Below are 17,912 nucleotides of genomic sequence, written 5' to 3' on the forward strand. Positions count from 1 at the left end.
AGAGTCCCCCTTCTTCACTCTCTGATTCTAAAAATGCCTACTCCCTTCTGTACTGCAGAGAGAGTCAGAGGGGTGTATTCGATGCCATGGGCGAGTGGTGACAACGAGCAGGTCAGTATTCGCTGTCAGTATTCAATGCACCCCCTCATACGCCAATTCCTCCTCGCTCCGTTTTTTTAAAGCGAGGGGGAATTGGCGTATGCTGCTCCAGAAGCAGTGAGACTCGCGGCTAAAAACAGCGAGTTTCCTGCATTAGCCGCAGGTCTCGCTGTTTTGGGGAATTCTCGCCGTTCTCACCTGGGGATCCCAGAGTGGGAGTGCGCTTTAAGAATTTCAGGTAATTTTGGGAACGAACCAGCTCAGATGCGTGGGTTATCGATATCATTGTTGGAAGGTACAGGTTGTAGTTGTAGACCATACCTCCACCTCGTTTCTTCAAGACCGTTTTTTCAGTTTCAGAGGAAAAACATCAGCTGGTGCAGGGAGCCATAGACAAATTGTTGTCAACAGGCGTTCTGGTGTCCGTTCTGTCTCGACAAAGAAACTAGGGGTTTTACGCAAGCCTAGTTTGTGGTCTTCAAGCCGTATGGCTCGGTCCATACCGTTTAGAATCTGAAATCTCTGCATCCTTTTTTGAGACTCTTCAGGTTCAAGTTGGAATCTTTGTGCTCTGTCATCGCTAGCCTAGATGAAGAGGAGTTCCTCATGTTAGACATCAAGGAGGCCTATCTGCACATTCCAATCTGGAAGCACTATCAAAATTATAGATAGAATTCCTTTATTCGTCTCACAATGGAGAAATTTGCAATTGTTACAGCAAGGTTCAAGTACAGATAAGAGTTATAGCATAATAATAAGAACACACATGATAAGATCCAAACAATATCAACTTAAGAATCTAAGAACATGTAGGTCTTCTTCAGACCATGGGCGAGATGTACTAAAGGGAAAATGCGGTAAAACCCCCGTTTTACCGCATTTTCCTATGTACTAAAACCCGTTCGCAGCGGTTTCGCAGGGCAGGGTATCGCCACCTTTGGGTGGCGATACCCTATAGAAGCCTATGGGCTTCTTTTCGCCGCGTCGCCGCAACCCGCTGCCTCGCCGCCCCCCCCTTTCCCCCCTCCCTTGGGCTTACCTTCTTGCAGGTCCTCCTGGACCCCGGAAGGTAAGCCCTTCCTCCCCCTAGCAACGCAGCCGGACGTCCTTCCGGCTGCAGGGGGAGGAGGAAGCGCCGGGGACAGCTTGCTTAGCTGTCCCCGGTGTGAAAGCTGCAGAAGCCGGCTGGGAGGTGACGGAGACCCCCCGCAGACCACAGTACAGGTATCGCGGGGGGCCTCCGTCACCGCATCGCGATGCCAGCCGCATATGTTAGTACATATGCGGCGGCATCGCGGCGGGGGGGGCGCGAAGGGCGGCGATGTATTTTAATACATCCCGCCCCATGACAGTTGTACATTCTAATTGCAGCAGGAAGAAAAGATCTGCGATATCTCTCCTTTTGAGCATTGAGGGTGAAGCAACCTATCACTGAAAGGGATGCAGTTTAAATCCCGGCGTTCAGAATCCCGACCGCCGAAATCCCGAAACTTTCTCCCTCCGTGGAGAAAATAAATTAGCATGCCGAGCGTAGCGAGGCACCGGGCCCACTGCGTGGCGAGCGCAGCGAGCCCGCAAGGGGGGGCGATCCACGTTCCCCCCCCCCCCCCTGTCGGGATTTTGACCGCCGGGATCCCGACCGCCGGGATTTCATACTGAATCTCACTGAAAGTGCTACACAGATCCGTCAAAAATGTTTTGAGAGGGTGTGAAGCATTATCCAATAATGTTATCTTGCTGATCATTCTCCTCTCACCCACTATTTTAACAGAATCCAAAGGCATTCCTAGAATGCTCAACTGGCCTTCCTTACTAGACTGTTTAGCCGCTTATTGTTGGCTGTTGAAACACTGTTGCCCCAGCAGACCACTCCATAGAATATGGGCGATGCCACTACAGTTGAAGAAGGTCTTCAGGAGCGCTCCCTGCACTCCAAATGACCTCTGTCTCCTCAGCAGATAAAGTCTACTCTGCCCCTTCCTATACAGAGCAGCACAGTTATTGGACCAGTCCAGTTTATTGTTAAGGTGAAACTCCAGATACTTGTAAGTTCTTCCGGTTCATAGTATTGTTATCTCAGGATCAGTTCTAGGCGTTTTCCACTGCTCCTCTGGTATTCACCAAGGTAATATCAGTGATAATAGCTCACTTGCAAATCCAAGGGGTGAATATAATACCCTATCTGGACAACCTGCTCCTGAAGGCTCCTACTTTAGAGGCTCTTCATTACAGTTTAAATTTTAACTCATCAGATATTGTCACAACATGGTTGGATAATACATTTTAACAAATCCCAACTGGTTCCGACCCAGCGAATTCTGTTTCTGGGTATGGTTTTGGACACAGTCCGTCATAGTTTATCTCTCTGGAGACAAAGTGCAGGCAATTCAGACCTTTGTCCACCAGGTTTTGCTTCTAAGGAGAGTCTCGGTGCATCTGTCCATCAGGCTGTTGGTGAAAAATGGTTGCAGCATTTGAAGCAACACAGTACGCAAGGTTCCATTTCAGGACCTTTTAATTGGGTCTCCTATCCCAGTGGTTGGGATCTCATCTGTTTCTTTAACAGCTGTTCTGTCTATCCCCACAGATAAGACTCTCTCTTGTGGTGGTTAAAGGACGACAATCTGCGAAAAGGCCATCAATTAGGTCTTCAAGATTGGATCCTCCACATGACAGATGCCAGCCTTTGCGGCGGTGGAGCTGTGATGCTGGAACACAGGTTTCAAGGTCTCTGGTCATCTTTGGAATGCACTCTTCCCATAAATGTCTTCAAGTTGAAAGTGATTTACAGAGCTCTGTGTGGCGCTGATCCTCTTCTTAGAGGCCGGGCCATACAAATACAGTCAGACAACACCACAGCGGTGGCATAGATAAACAAACAGGGCGGAGCATAGAGAAGAGCTACAATGAGGGAAGTGAGACCTATCATCAGCTGGGCAGAACTATTTTCCCCAGCACTATCCAGTGTTTATTCCAGAGATGGAAAACTGGGAGGCTGATTACCTCAGCAGACAGGATTTTCATCCCGGGGAATGGTCCCTTCACCAGGAGGTGTTTCAGCAGTTGGCAGTTCATTTGGTTCTCCCTCAAATAGAGCTCATGGCCTCCAGGCAGCTTTCTCTGTACTACTTCAGGAATAGGGACCAGGGGGCTCTGGCGGTGGATGCCTTGATGGCGCCATGACCGTTTTCACCTGACTTCTGTGTTTCCTCCCTTCCCACGGAGTCCGAAGAAAGACATGGTGGCAGTAATTTTGGTTGCCACGGATTTGCCTTGCAGGTCGTGGTACACAATTATATGTTGCTACTCTGACGCACCCTGGACTCTACCCCTTCGAGAGGATCTGCTTCAACAAGGCCTTTCATTTATCAAGACTGAAGGTGGCTGCGTTTGATGGCATGGTTGTTGAACACACAGTCCTAAGGAAATGGGGAATTCCATTAGAGGTTATTCCAACCATGATCAGTGCGAGTAAGCCGTATATTCTCTGGTTTGAAAAATGTCAACTTCCAGCCATTACCTTTAAACTGAGTCATCTACTCTGTTTTCAGCACTCTGGTTTCAAGGCGACTCTGCTGCTTGGTTCACTAAAAGTGCAGGTTTCAGCTATGTCTATTTTTTTGTTATTCCAGAGACGTCTAGCGATGCTACGTGATGTGCAGACTTTTCTCCAGGGGGTCACCAGGCTTCAACTGCCTTTTTCTACTCTTACTGCTCAGTGGGACCTCCTTTTTGGTACAATTTTTGCAGTCGCCATTATTTGAGCCTTTAGAATCTACGGAGTTGAAGTATCTGCCCTGGAAGACAGCCTTGTTGCTTGCTCTCGCTTCTGCTATCTGAGTTGGGAGCTCGTACCCATCAGAATTTTTTTTTTCTCCCAAAGGTGGTATTGGCTTTCCACAAAAATCAGCCTATTGTGGTACCAGTGTTGTCTTGGAATTTAGCTTCTACAAGTCGTTGGCTGGGGTATGAGTTCTACATATCTATGTAGACAGGACAGATTCTCTGTTTGTACTGTACAAGGCAAACAAGCTTCAAGTCAATCTATTGCTTGTTGGTTGAGGTATGCGATTTATCAGGCTTACACTGCAGCTTCTTCTCTGGTGACTGCTTTGGTTTGTGCTCATTCAAATCATCATTTGGTGGGTTCTTTCTGAGTAGCTACCTGGGGTGATTCTACTTTTACAGTTGTTTTGTGCTGTTACTTAGGTGGGTTAACCCACCTATTTATAAAGTTTTTGTAAATTTGCCACTTTTGTAGCGGCGGACAGTTAGTTTGTCCACGCTATCTAGCACGATTCTGAATGCTCTCAAGTCCGTGTGGAAGGCTCTGGGATGTCCCAATAAGTAATGACACCCAACGTATCCTATGGATGAAGGAGAAAACAGGATTTTGGTACTTAACCAATAAATCCCATTTTCTGAATCCATAGGATACGCTGGATGCCCACCTCTGCGCTGTTCATCCAGCAGATTGGTAGATGTCTCTTGAGTGTGACTTAGTATTTGGCTACAGTAGGTTGCATGTGTGCATGTTTGTTTGTAGTTCATGTTCTGTATCCTCCCCTTGTTCGTATTGCTTTCTCTCCTCCAGCATAGTTTCTTGCTGGTCTGGGTGTAGGGCATAGAGATGGTGGAGCCAGTCACACTCTGAAAAACTGTGCTAGTCTCCACTAATCACCCATCTATACACAATAAGTAATGACTTCTAGCATATTTATTTTATTTATTATCAGTTTCTTATATAGCGCATACATATTCCACAGTGCTTTTACAGAGAATATTTGAACATTTCACATCAGTCCCTGCCCCAGTGGAGCTTACAGTCTATATTCCCTAGCACATGTACACACATACATTCTAGGGTTAATTTGTTGGGAGCCAATTAGCCTGCCAGTATATTTTTAAATTGTGGGAGGAAACTGGAGTACCCGGAGGAAACCCACACAAGTACGGGGAGAATATACAAACTCTGCACGGTGGGATGGTGGGAATTGAACCCCCACTAGAGTTCCATGGTGGGAATTGAACCCCCACCAGAGTTCCATGGTGGTATTCAAACCCATGACCTCAGTACTGTGAGGCAGTAATGCTAACCATACAAATATTCCGGGTCCGGCCGTGGTTACTGTGCCATGTGAAAGGGCCTTTTGAAAAACCCCAGGTCCAGCAACCTGGGAATCCAGGTTTAAAAGAAAGGTTTTACTTGGGTTGCTGGACAATGTGAACTGGTAACCTAGGTCGAACGTCCTGCTTCCCGTTCGCACTATATGAAGGAGGCAGCGTCATCCCCAAGCGCTGTCTCCTCCCCTGCACCTGATGACCTCAGCGGGGAGCTTCACCTGGCAAATGCCAGGTCGCTCCCGGGAATAATCACGTCCAAATACCTGGTGGGACCCGAAATTTGTGATGTGAAAGGGGTATTACAGTGCTCCTGACCAATGGATACTCCCCGGGAGGGGAAAGCATGATTAGGCACTTAATGTGCCAAGGTTTGCATATGATAAATCGCATGGATTTATCATATGCAGTCCCCGGGGAGCTGCAGGAGGAGGGAGCCGTGCGGGGGACAGCAGTGGGCGGGGGATGCCGGCTAATTGAGAGCCGAGCAGGGAGTGGCTACATAGGGACCTGGGCAGGAGGAAGCTGTGTTGCGGTGGGGTGACAGCAGGAGGCGAGCAGGGAGAACTTGATGACATGACGCTGGCTGCAGGGCAGCGGCGGGAGCTGGGAGGAACAGGTAACTTGGAAAAAAAAACGCCCATAGAAATGACTAGCAAGCCATTGATTGGCTGAGACCTCTCTCAGCCAATCGCTGATTGGCTGAGAGAAGTCTCAGCCAATCAATGGCTTGCTAGTCCTCTCTATGGGCATTTTTTTTTTAAGTTATCTGTTTCTCCCGGCTCTCGGCGCTGCCCGCGTCATGTCATCAAGTTCTCCCTGCTCGCCTCCCGCTGTCACCCCACCACAACACAGCTTCCTCCAGCCCGGCGCCATATGCAGCCTCCCCCTGCTTGGCTCTCTATAGCCGGCATCCCCCGCCCGCTGCTGTCCCCCGCACGGCTCCGTCCGACCTCCCGACCCTAATCCGATTCGCACGGGACCGCGCATCGGATCGGAGGGGATGTCTACAAGTGCGATTTGGGCCGATTTCACTGCCCGATTCATCCGAATCGGGTGAAATCGTTCCCATATCGCATAGTGTATGGGGGCCTTTTGCCTCCACAGCCAAATTCATAGACTGTATTCTTATGGGTGTTGGTTTTCTTTCCATTTATTGTGTGTACGTGTCTAATATAGACCAAGGAAAGCACAAAACCACAAGTAAAAATTATTCTTGCATCCTTTATTTCCCCCATTGAGGTATACTGTATAAAATTGGTGCATTTCCAAATTAAGCTGGCATATTCTACACTTGGAAAATACATTGCTTGTGCTCAAAATACATAAAAACTGAGGTACATTTACTAGGATGGGAGTTCTGTGGAAGGTGGGATGTCGCCCATAGCAACCAATCAGATTCTACTATTTATTTTGCACTTTCTGTAAAATAGTCTGATTGGTTGCTATGGGCAACATCCCATCTTAGTAAATTTGGGATGCAGTGTAAATCCCGGCGGTCGGGATCCCGGCGTTCAGAATCCCAATCGCCGAAATCCCGACACTTTAAATTAGTGTGCCGAGCGTAGCGAGGCACCGGGCCCGCTGCGTGGCGAGCACAGCGAGCCCGCAAGGGGGGGCAATCCACGTCCCCCCCCTTGTCTGGGATTCCAGCGTCGGGATTCTGAATGCCGGGATCCCGACTGCCGGGATTTAATACTGAATCCGTAAATTTACCCCTGAGTCTTCAGCACAACTGCCCGTTCATCATTGACTATAGGTAAAGTGCAACAAGACTACCTATGATCTTCACAAATATGAGTGCTTATTACAGCAAAAGTACCAACAGTCATAATGGATCGGCAGGTGAGATACTGGTATGGTATAGAAGATGGACAGTTACAGTCAATAGGACGACCCCATACAGAGGTCGATTTTCCACAAGGCAAACTAGAAGACAGTCTAGTGCCCAGCAGGTCGCAAGGGGATTCCTAAAGATATCCTTGTTGCCCAAAACAATTCCAGAGGAACATTGCATGGCTATCACGTGGTGTCGTGACATCACACAGACCTACCCACACTCCCAATGTGCCTTTTTTATGTTCTTTGAAACGATAAAAAAATGTTTGGACACACAAATTGGTTATCAACTCTGTGGGCAATCAATTTACTTTAAATGTGACACAGGTAATAAGCTTACATCCAAAAGACCTAGTGGGAGATTCTCTAAAATAAAAATGTGGTAAAAACCCTGCTATCTGGGTTTTTACCGCATTTTGGGATGCTCTAAGCATCCTCCGCCAGGTTAATGTGAAAGGGTGCATCGCCAGAAAAATGGCGATGCCCCATAGAAGCCTATGGGCTTCTAACGCGGCCCCGCACCGCCCCCCCTCACCTGTGTCTGGGCAGCACAGAGCTGTGCTGCCCGGACCTGTGACCTCCTCCTCCTCCTCCCTGCACTGTTCATCCTCTTCCGGATGCAGGGAGGAGGAGAGCCAGCCCCATCTGCAGCAGCAGCATCCAGGCTGGGTAAGAGAGGGAGGGGGGAGCCACCGGGACCCGCCGCTCATTGCCAGGTCAACGCAAGAGCTGTCATTTGTGATAATTATTGCATATGTTAGATCATATGCGATAATTATGTTTGCGGTAGCCAGCGGCGGTAAGGGGGCGTGGATGTTAGAGCACCACCCCCAGAGACTGATTCAGATTTGCAATGCTGATCATGCAACTGAGCATTTATCGGTGGACTGTGCGTGCGCCAATTTACTCTATCAATGCAACCTGCAATCAGCATAAACCTATAGTGCTATGGATTGTTTGAGGGAGCAGGGCCACAAAACAGTAGTTTGCCTAGGGCCAAATAAGGTCTTAAATTGCCCATACACGGTGCAGTAATTGCATGCGTTTTGGTCTAGATCTCAGCGCACGCAAATCACATGTAAGGAGATGTGCGCAAAGCGCACCGTGTATGGGCAACTTTAATTGATCTCTGACTGCATATGGTGTTAATACATTAGGTGGACAGGATCAAAAGGCCAAGATTTAAAAGGTAGAACAGACTTATCACGCTGATACTGTGGGATACACATGGTGGCAGCAATTCAGGACATGCCAGTTGAAGTATGTAGGGTCCCTGTAGCTGACTAAATGTAGGCGTTTCAAAAACAATTCTTTCCTGTTGGGAGATTTATTGAGAAACTGCTTTAAAAACCTTTATTTTCCTTGGAAGATCACACAAGTATTTATATTGTGAAACCTAGAAACCATTTTTTTCCCCCTTCTGTCGACCAGTTTTACAGGTTTAGTTGGTTTACAAATTGCAAGTTAAGAATACCAGCACTGGTGTCACAAAGGTGAAATAAGCCTATCAATTGTAATTCTATTTGTGGATCCGTGTGTAACTTTACCTCGCAGTTCAGATGTGCTCCTAATCTGTAACTACCTATGCAGACTACTGGAGTCTGCAGAAGTCTCTTCCACTTTCACCACATGCATTCTTCTTCCAAAGAAAGTTGTAATTTTATGTATTTATCAAAGGGAGATAAGCTCTTTGGCAGTAGGGAATAAGGAAAAAATAATGGGGTATTGGTTAACTTTGCTCTACACAATAAGATGCATCACTGGCAAGAAGATTCCCCGCGCATCATTTGCCAAGCATAACAGCAGTATATGTACATCTTATGATGGTGATAACAGATGAAAAGGAATGGGAAAAAACCAATCCATTATGTAAAAAACTAAAATGACATTTGATTATAGCATTTTTTTTTTTTGTTCAATGGTAAATGGCAGCTCCCACCATTCATTTTAACCCTTTGAGTGCCAACATATCTGGCATTTCCACTTAAAATGCCAGGGTCACTCACATTTGTTATATAAATGCACATAAAAAATGTCAAAATAATTTCCTATTAAAAAAAAAAAAGGAAACATTACAGGTCATTATGATGAATACAAATGTTTGCTTGCTAATTTTCACACCTATTTTGACAAATTTACTTGGCACTTAAAGGGTTAAGGAGAGAGGGCCTTTTTTTTTTTTTTTTTTACTAGTGGAGGGAAGGGGGAGGGGGAATATTGCTGGCATTTAGGCAAAATTCCCCAATGGTCAATTTTTTTAATCTTTAATTCCATAGTGCCTCCCCTACTGCAGGTTTAATACCCTGAGCTTCAATTATCACTTCCCAGTGGGTTGTATGTGAAAATGTAAAGTTGTGTGTGTCTTGCGCGGACTGTGAGTGCTTCTGTAATTTGTCACTTCCAGCCTGACAGGATGTAGCTGCTTACAGTATGAAGCAGCAGCTTTTGTAAGCAAATCCCAATGTCTCGTCAAATGTAACATTCTAGAAACTAATGAGAATAAGGACCCCCTCATGACTGAGTAATCTCATTCATCAAGAGGATTTAACCTTAGTCCTAGACTCTGCCAAGAGCTTTGGGGTGTTGGACTTAAACATATTTTTGTGTTTCTGTGTGTTTGTCAAACGCAAATCTGGAATGGACTATGGGGTTATTCTGATTCACTCGGAAAGGCACAATCGCTCTCTAATGGACAAACCATGTGCAGTGCAGGTGGGCAGGGCCGCCAAGAGAAATCCTAGGCCCCGGTACAACAACTTCCTGGGGCCCCCACGGACGTAGCTCCCCGCACACTCTGCGGACCAGTTGTTACGCCACTGCACCCATTACATATTATACCACATGCCATAATGCTCATTACATATCATGCCACACATCGTAGTGGGAAGTACACATTATGCCATACACCGTAATACCTATTTCATATTTTACCACCTGCCATAATGCCCATTACACGTTATTCCACACCCTAATGCTCATTGCAAATTAGTGGATTAACATGCTCATTTCCATGGGATTAACCTGCTCTGCCAGGGGTTAACATGCTCGTTGCCATGGATTTACATGCTCTGACATGGGTCACATGCTTTGCCAGGGGTTAACCTGCTCGTTGTCATGGAGTTACAGTACATGCTCTGCCAGGGGTTAGATGCTGAATTTCACAGTTGGATGTCGGGCCCCAGCAGCATGCAGGGAGGCAGCAGACACAGAGCAACCAGCCACCCACCTTCCATCTTGGAACACAGTGACCTGGACATGCGTGGGGAACCAGGTCTGGGACTGCTGGGCTGGAGATATGGCACTGGCACCTGCTGCTGCTGGTAGCGGGTGGGAATGTGGGGAGTGGGGTGGGATGGATGCTGCAGAGTGGGTGGTACTCCCACGGGAGGTGGCCTCTCTCTGACCCAGTTCCTCCCGCCACCCAGGAACTACCTACCCTAAGTATCCTCCTGTCGCCGAGCCACGGTAAACTCCCAAGTTATGCCCTGGACACTCAGAAGGACCACTGTGATGCTGCTGCCTCCACGCCGGCCCACATTCCCATTGCCACTGCTGAACAGCTGACTCCGGCGCACTCGCCACCAAATAAAAAGAAAAAACTGTGTGTCCAGACCAGGGCCCCCCTGACAGGCCCAGGTAAAGTGTGGCTCCCCCCCCCCCCCTCTCGGCACCCCTGCTGGTGGGGCTGATGTAACATGTGCAGAGAGAGTTAGATTTGGGTGGGGGGTGTACTTTAAACTGATTTCTATATTGTAGTGTAAAAATAAAGCAGCCATTATTTACCCTGCACAGAAACAAAAAAACACCCAAATCTAACTCTCTGCACATGTTACATCAACCCCACCTGCAGTGCATATGGTTTTGTCCATTAGAAAGTGATTGTGCCTTTCCGAGTGAATCAGAATAACCCCCTGTAGTACTGTAGATTACTCTCCTGGTTTTCTAATGTGGTTTCTATAATTTGTGTTGATGTTTGTAAGCAATGTTTTCTTATGCTTCTTTACACAGGTATATCGCTCAAATGGCCCTGATGGTATTGCTGGCAGAGGTCAACGGGTCCACCTGCAGTTATGGGACACAGCAGGTCAGGAAAGGTGAGTTACCAACATCACAGGGATTATTCATCTGTAACCTGTGTGCCCTATGTGCAACTATAGCACCATCCATTTAACCTGGTTCCTTTTATGCTACATACTGTAGAATCTTTTATATATCATTACAAAATGTATCAATTACCGAGTCCTATTTTATAGGCGTGCTTGTTTTTATATAGATCGGCTGCTTCAGACATGCTTTCCATCTGCACAGTGTATGTTTTATTTAGGGTGTTTAGTCAAACATGACACAATCTGCATTTAGTGAAGTATCATGGCCAGGGCTCTTATAATTGTCTACCACCAAGGTTTAGTCTTCCACTGTGGTACAAGTAGAGAAAATGGGCATTAACATGCATAATGGGGAGTGACCACACGAGACTAGGGTATGTCAGCATGACTTTGGCAGCATTGCTCTCCATTCTGAAGAAACTGATCCTCTGTGGACAGGCGGCGTCTTCAGTTGGTAATCACTATTCATGTGAAAGTTCCCTGGTCCAGAAGATACCTGTTCCTTTTTGTGTAGGACTATAACCAATGTCATAAACCTTGAGCAGAGTTTCAACCAGACTTGTCCCCCCTGTGTCACTTCCTGCCCCATGTATACACTCTAGCCTCTTCTGCCCCTGCACTCCAGATCCCCTCTCCTGCTGAGCCTCATCATCCTCCCCTCACCTCCTGTTTCTCTTTTATATCATTGTGCCCACCTCCACCAGTTGTGCTAAGCCTTGCAAAGTGATAACGTGGAGAGTGAGAAATGCTCAATCAATGCTTCAAAAATAGCCTTTAACATGGCCGTTGTTAGCTGATTGGCTGTTCTGTCACTTCACCAGGCATAGCACATCTGGCAACTGTCTCTCTCAGCCCGGCTCTATCATTCAGTCTACAGATCCCCCCTCCCTGCCCTAACCTGTGTCTGCCTAGCCACTAAACTCACACTTACCTAATACTTCATGCTTCATCTTCTCTGAAGACTACTGGCTTGTCTGCAGTGTCCACCACAGCATGACATCACGCTCGCTGCGTCTGGACAAAATACATTTTATTGTGCGTCTGTCCAAGCTTTGCCTCTCTCCTTTGTGCCCGGTAGTTAGACATGAACACGCAATAAATTTCTGTTGGCTGTAATGTGGTATAGGGGTAAGACACATCAAGTACTACTGTCATTTCCTGCACGGCACGGACCCTTTGGGCGGTATTCAATTGTTTTTCACCAGCGTTTCAGCTCACTATCCCTGGAGGCGGTGAGCAGAAATGCGCAAATGTGTGGCTAAACCTGACCATAATGAGTGCGGTATGTGCTGAAAAAAATAGATCTATTGAATATCGCGCCACAACATCCTGTCACTTTAGTTGGGAGGTCATGCGCGATATAACGATTGAATTCCGCACTTCGTATCCGTTTATGTAGTTTGGAATTGGACTTCCAACTAGCCATTCTGTATTATAACTTCTATTCCTTGATAGATTTCTTCTTTCTAGGCTGTGAATACTCAGTTCATGCAGTTGTAGAAGGAAAGTTTTAATATATTCTTTAATGGATGTATTATGCATGTTCAGCTAAATGTTAAAGCTGCGAAAATAAAAAATGTACTTTACCCAAAATTTAGTTGGTTTTGGTCCAGAGCCAAATACTTTTCTAATTACCTTGGCCGGTGGATCCAATGGCCCAGTGCAGGTCTTGTATCGCCCAAGTTTGATTCAAACTGTTTTGTGAGTTTCCAACCTATACTAACAGGAAGATAACAGGAGGGACATTGATGTCTGTTTGACATGGACACAATGTAATAGGAGAGTAGGGAATGGCTGAATCTGTTTTGGTGATGTTCTTCAGTAAATAAAAATGTATTGGAAATGAACAGTAATATCTGTTTAGCATGTTTAATTATAAAAGTTTATAACTAGGAATCCATTAAGATCTTACAGAAACAATATATCAAATAGGTAAAAGTTATGAAAAAGGGTCCGATTGTCTCCCCTGCTAGTCTCGTGCCATAGACTAAATAAACCTGTGTGGCTCTGGTAGGTACAATACTTGTACTTCAGCATGGTTATGCAGGTAGAGGGCAATTCACATGTCTAGCACGTGGTTTAATTTATTGGTGCATAAACCCTTAAATTATTGCATCATTGATTTGTTAGCGTTACTAGAATCTAATGAGAAGAAATTCTTGTATTGTCAGTCCGTTGTAGTCAAGTACAGCCCACAAAGATTAGCATAACACACATTGACTCCACCAGGGGGCATGGAAAATACAGGTATACATGGTAACATTTTATGGTAATTGTAACAAGGAGTAACTTTTTTTAAGAACACAAAAAAAGATTACATTTATATGTAAAAATCAATGCTTTATACAGCAGGACATGTAACTACCGGTATATAAGAATGTGTAAAAGTAAATTTTGGTTTAAGGTCAGCAGTCATTCACAGTGCACACGCTCACGAGTAAATGTAAGAGAGAGTAAAATGTAAGTGTGTATACAAACTGTTCAGTGTCATGGCAAAAAGTGCATGTACCCACCCGGGGCTCTGATGTTTTAGAGCAGTATCTTATTTCGAGAACTAAGGAGATCCGCTTAGTGTTTGTCATTATTTAGTATATCCAACAAAATAAATCTGTTCTATTCTAATTATTTTACACTATATTTTAAAACTAAATGTAACAAAAAAAAAAATCTGTAAAATATTTCTATCTTATATACTCTAATAAGTCTGGGCCAATGCACTAGAGGTACTGTCACAGAGCAAAAGTGCCCATACACTAGGCGATTCACATCCGATTTGGTTTCTCTTCATGCGATTTTGGCAATCCATCGCATAAAAGGCTCCAAATCGCATTTGATTGATAGCAGGTTGGGTGCGCATTACACCGGAGCCGGAGAGTCCCACCGGCTGTAGAAGCGATCTGTTGAATCGTGTCCGAGCCAGGTAGGCATTTCTGGGATTGCTTGCGATATATCGTATGCAAAAGAACTAATGTATCTCTTGCGATCCTCCTGCATGAAAGGCTTTGGTCGGCGCCAGGGGGGATTGTGGAAAATTTTCTCTGCGCTGAGTTTATGGGGGAGCCTTAAGGGTTGCAGGCTTCATTACAATATTCCAGGGTTGCCGACCTTCTTATTCTCCTCTCCGGGAGAAGCCCGGAGAGGAGAGTTTCAGTAGCCGCTCGGGGGCGGGGCTTAAGCGTGACATCACTAAGCCACGCCCCCATGCTGGTAAACCAGCAAATTCAGGGATCTCCGTGGAGGGGGTGGGGCTAAAATGGCACGATTGTGCCATTTTAGCTCCGCCCCCTCCCCTGAGACCCGAGGATTGCGGCATTTTAATGCCGCGATCCGGGGGACAGCGGGGGTCCCCCCTGAATCCGGGAGGTTGGCCCACCCTTCCGGGGGGCCGGGAGGGGGACCCGATTTTCGGGAGACTCCCGGAAATTCCGGGAGGGTCGGCAACCCTGCAATATTCACAAGCACCGATCGATATCAGAACTAATAACCTTCACTGAAAATAAAAAGCTCAGCTACCATTTAAAAACTGAAAGAGGCATTTCGAGTCTCTGGCAATTCTCTGGCAATTCTCTTGCACACTATCTCAACTGATATGAATATACACTGTGGTTTGGAAGATACAGGTTTATCCTTGTCAACAACTGGACTAATGTTTTTGCAGCTGCTATTTATGTGGAGTACAGTGCCTGTGTTGTCATGGTGACCAGGTCAGTCAGCACCATGTTTTTGTCCTGCCCAAGATGTTCTGTCCCTGTTTGATTTCTGGCCCTGGAGAGAAAACCATTGTGTACTATTGTTATTTTCCATAATTTCCTTTTTTTTTTTGTACAGAATAACCATGTCCTAAAATAAAAAGCTAGATTTATATTTTGTGTTGTGTGTGTACCGCAGCCAATGTAGTGTTTTTTTTACATTTTTCTAGGTTTCGCAGTCTGACCACAGCCTTTTTCAGAGATGCGATGGGATTCCTTTTGCTGTTTGATTTAACAAATGAGCAGAGCTTCCTGAATGTCAGGAACTGGATAAGTATGTTCTCATTGTTTTCAGTGAACCTCACATTGTATTTGACCTTTAGTGGAACATTGTTTCATTGTTTTAGACAACAGTCGCCAGTAACAACTGTTATTCACCATACACACAGCCCCATTTCTAAGCAATCTGTCTAGCTTAAGCACAGATTGCTCTGTGTGTATGGCCCTCGGCAATGGCGGTGCATGGTCCCACAAATCGTTATCACCTGACTAGATTTATACTGCATGCAGTATAAATCTAGTCATTGCCAGTGTTCTCTCAATTGAGAACACTGGTCATGACAGATAGCTCAGCACACATCACTGGTGCATTGCTGTGTGCTGAGCGTTTTTTGCTTAACTAGATCGCTCAGCACACTGTTCCAGTTGCCCTGTGTGTGCAGGGCATTAGTTGAACATGTGAAAATGTAGATCTGAATCCAGATTTGGGGCCAGATGTATCAAGCTTCAAAAAGTGGAAGTGGACAGTGATAAACAACCAGCCTATCAGCTCCTACTGTCATTTTCAAACCCAGCATGTAACCTGGCAGTTAGGAGCTGACTGGCTAGCTTGGTGGTTCCCAAACTGTGTGCCCTGGCACCCTGTAGTGCCTCAGGCCATTTACAGGGATGCCTTAGTTTGATGGTTCAGAACTAATTCTAATTATTTCTGTAAATGTTTATAGTTAAAACCAATGCTTTTGCCTGCCAATCATAAAATGATGTGTACAATCAAAAGTGAATCCTGTCTAGCACCACTTAATAGAAAAAGGAAAACAAATAAACTCCATTAACTTAGTTGAATATTTCTTTAATTTTTCAATAAGAAACTCTTGGCCTGGGGGGTTCCGTAAAAAAATCCTGATGCACTAGGGCGCTGTGAAATATAAAAATGTGGGAACCACTGGGCTACCTGTTTATCACTCTCCATTTTATCACTTTTTGAAGATGATCCATCTGGCCCAATGTCAAGTCTCATGCAGTATCAAAAATATTAGCAGAATCTTGAAGTGCTAATGCCTGGACATATCTGCCCAACATGCTATAATCTGATGCCTTCCTTTAGGGCAGGGATGGAGAGCCTTCGGCCCTCCAGCTGTTGTTGAACTACACATCCCAGCATGTCCTACAACAGATTTAGTATGGCCAAATAGCAAAATTGTACCAGGAAATGCTGGGATGCATAGTTCAACAACACTTGGAGGGCCAAATGTTCCCCATCCCTGCTGGGCTTGGCACACTATTCTATTCTTAAGGCCCATACACACTTGACGATTTTCTGCTGAAAATCGCCTAGTGTGTATGGGCCAGAGATCCCCGACTAGCGATGATGCGCGCTCCCGCATCATCGCTAGCGAGGTGGGAAGTCTGCTGGTTTTACCAGCACATCTAGTGATGATGGCTGGTTTTTTAGCCATCATTGCTAAATGTGTACGGCAGCCGGGCTGAAAGATCACAGACTTTCAGCCCAGCTGACCGCCCGCTCCCTCCCCCTGCTTATACTCACCCCTCCTCGCTCCCACGCTGTCCGGTCACAGGCTGCAGATATGTACGCAGCGCAGCCTCCTCTCCCTCTCCTCCCGGCTACAGTACACAGCAGCACGTCGGAGCGCCCCGCCCCCCCAGCTGAACGCCCCGCCCACAGCCCACTGGCTGCATCCTCCCTGCTCCTCCACTGACCACCAATGTTAAAGGCAGTGATATATACATTGCTGGAACATGCCAGCAATGTATATATTTCTGCCACCACTGGCCACCAATGATATTTATAATGCAGTAATATATACATTGCTGGCACAGGTCAGCAATGTATATATTACTGGCACCACTGGGCACCAATGTTATTAATAAGCCAGTAATATATACATTGCTGACCTGTGCCAGCAATGTATATATTACTGGCACCACTGGGCACCAATGTTATTAATAATCCATTAATATATACATTGCTGGCACATGCCAGCAATGTCTATATTGATGGCACCACTGGCCACCAATAATGTTTATAATGCAGTAATATATACATTGCTGGCACAGGTCAGCAATGTATATATTACTGGCACCACTGGGCACCAATGTTATTAATAATCCATTAATATATACATTGATGGCACATGCCAGCAATGTATATATTACTGGCACCACTGGGCACCAATGTTATTAATAAGCCAGTAATATATACATTGCTGGCACAGACCAGCAATGTATATATTATTGGTGCCACAGGGCACCAATGATTACGTATTAGCAAGTAATATATACATTGCTGGCACAGGCCAGCAATGTATATATTCAGGGACATCTTAATGCAAGGGCTTGATGGGCAGTTGCCCTAGGGCACCATAATCCTAGGGGCCCAAGTTCCAGTAGCGGACTGTGTCGGGTGGCAGGATGGCATGTGCCCCCCCAGCCAGTACACTATCCGTCACCATCACCGGCCACCCTTACGCTGCCGTCACCCACAATCCGTCACCATCACCCACTGCCCATCACCCTCACGCTGCTGTCACCCACTGCCCGTCACCCTCATCCTCCACCCTCATGCTGCTGTCACCAACTATCCATTACTATAACTCACTGCTCGTCACCCTCACACCGATGTCGCCCTTATGCTGCCGTCACCCACTATCCATCGCTATCACCCACTATCCATTGCGATCACCCACGTCCCATCACCCTCATGCTGCTGTCACCCACTATCTGTCACTATCACCCACTGCCCGTCACCCTCATCCACCAC

The 17,912-nt window shown here is 46.2% G+C and overlaps 1 protein-coding gene across 4 annotated transcripts in view; it reads left to right on the forward strand.

Annotated features, from left to right (window-relative positions):
* The window catches only part of RAB27A (RAB27A, member RAS oncogene family), a 117,435-nt gene that overhangs the window by 80,875 nt on the left and 18,648 nt on the right, over window positions 1-17,912 (forward strand). For all 4 annotated transcript variants that reach the window (XM_083183879.1, XM_083183878.1, XM_083183876.1 and 1 more), the window contains 2 exons: window positions 11,068-11,153; window positions 15,085-15,188. In XM_083183879.1, coding sequence (XP_083040005.1) covers window positions 11,068-11,153; window positions 15,085-15,188 — 190 coding nt within the window. The remainder of the gene's footprint in view (window positions 1-11,067; window positions 11,154-15,084; window positions 15,189-17,912) is intronic.

Source organism: Crinia signifera, chromosome 4 (assembly GCF_055691185.1).
Source record: "Crinia signifera chromosome 4, ASM5569118v1, whole genome shotgun sequence".
Lineage (NCBI taxonomy): Eukaryota > Metazoa > Chordata > Amphibia > Anura > Myobatrachidae > Crinia > Crinia signifera.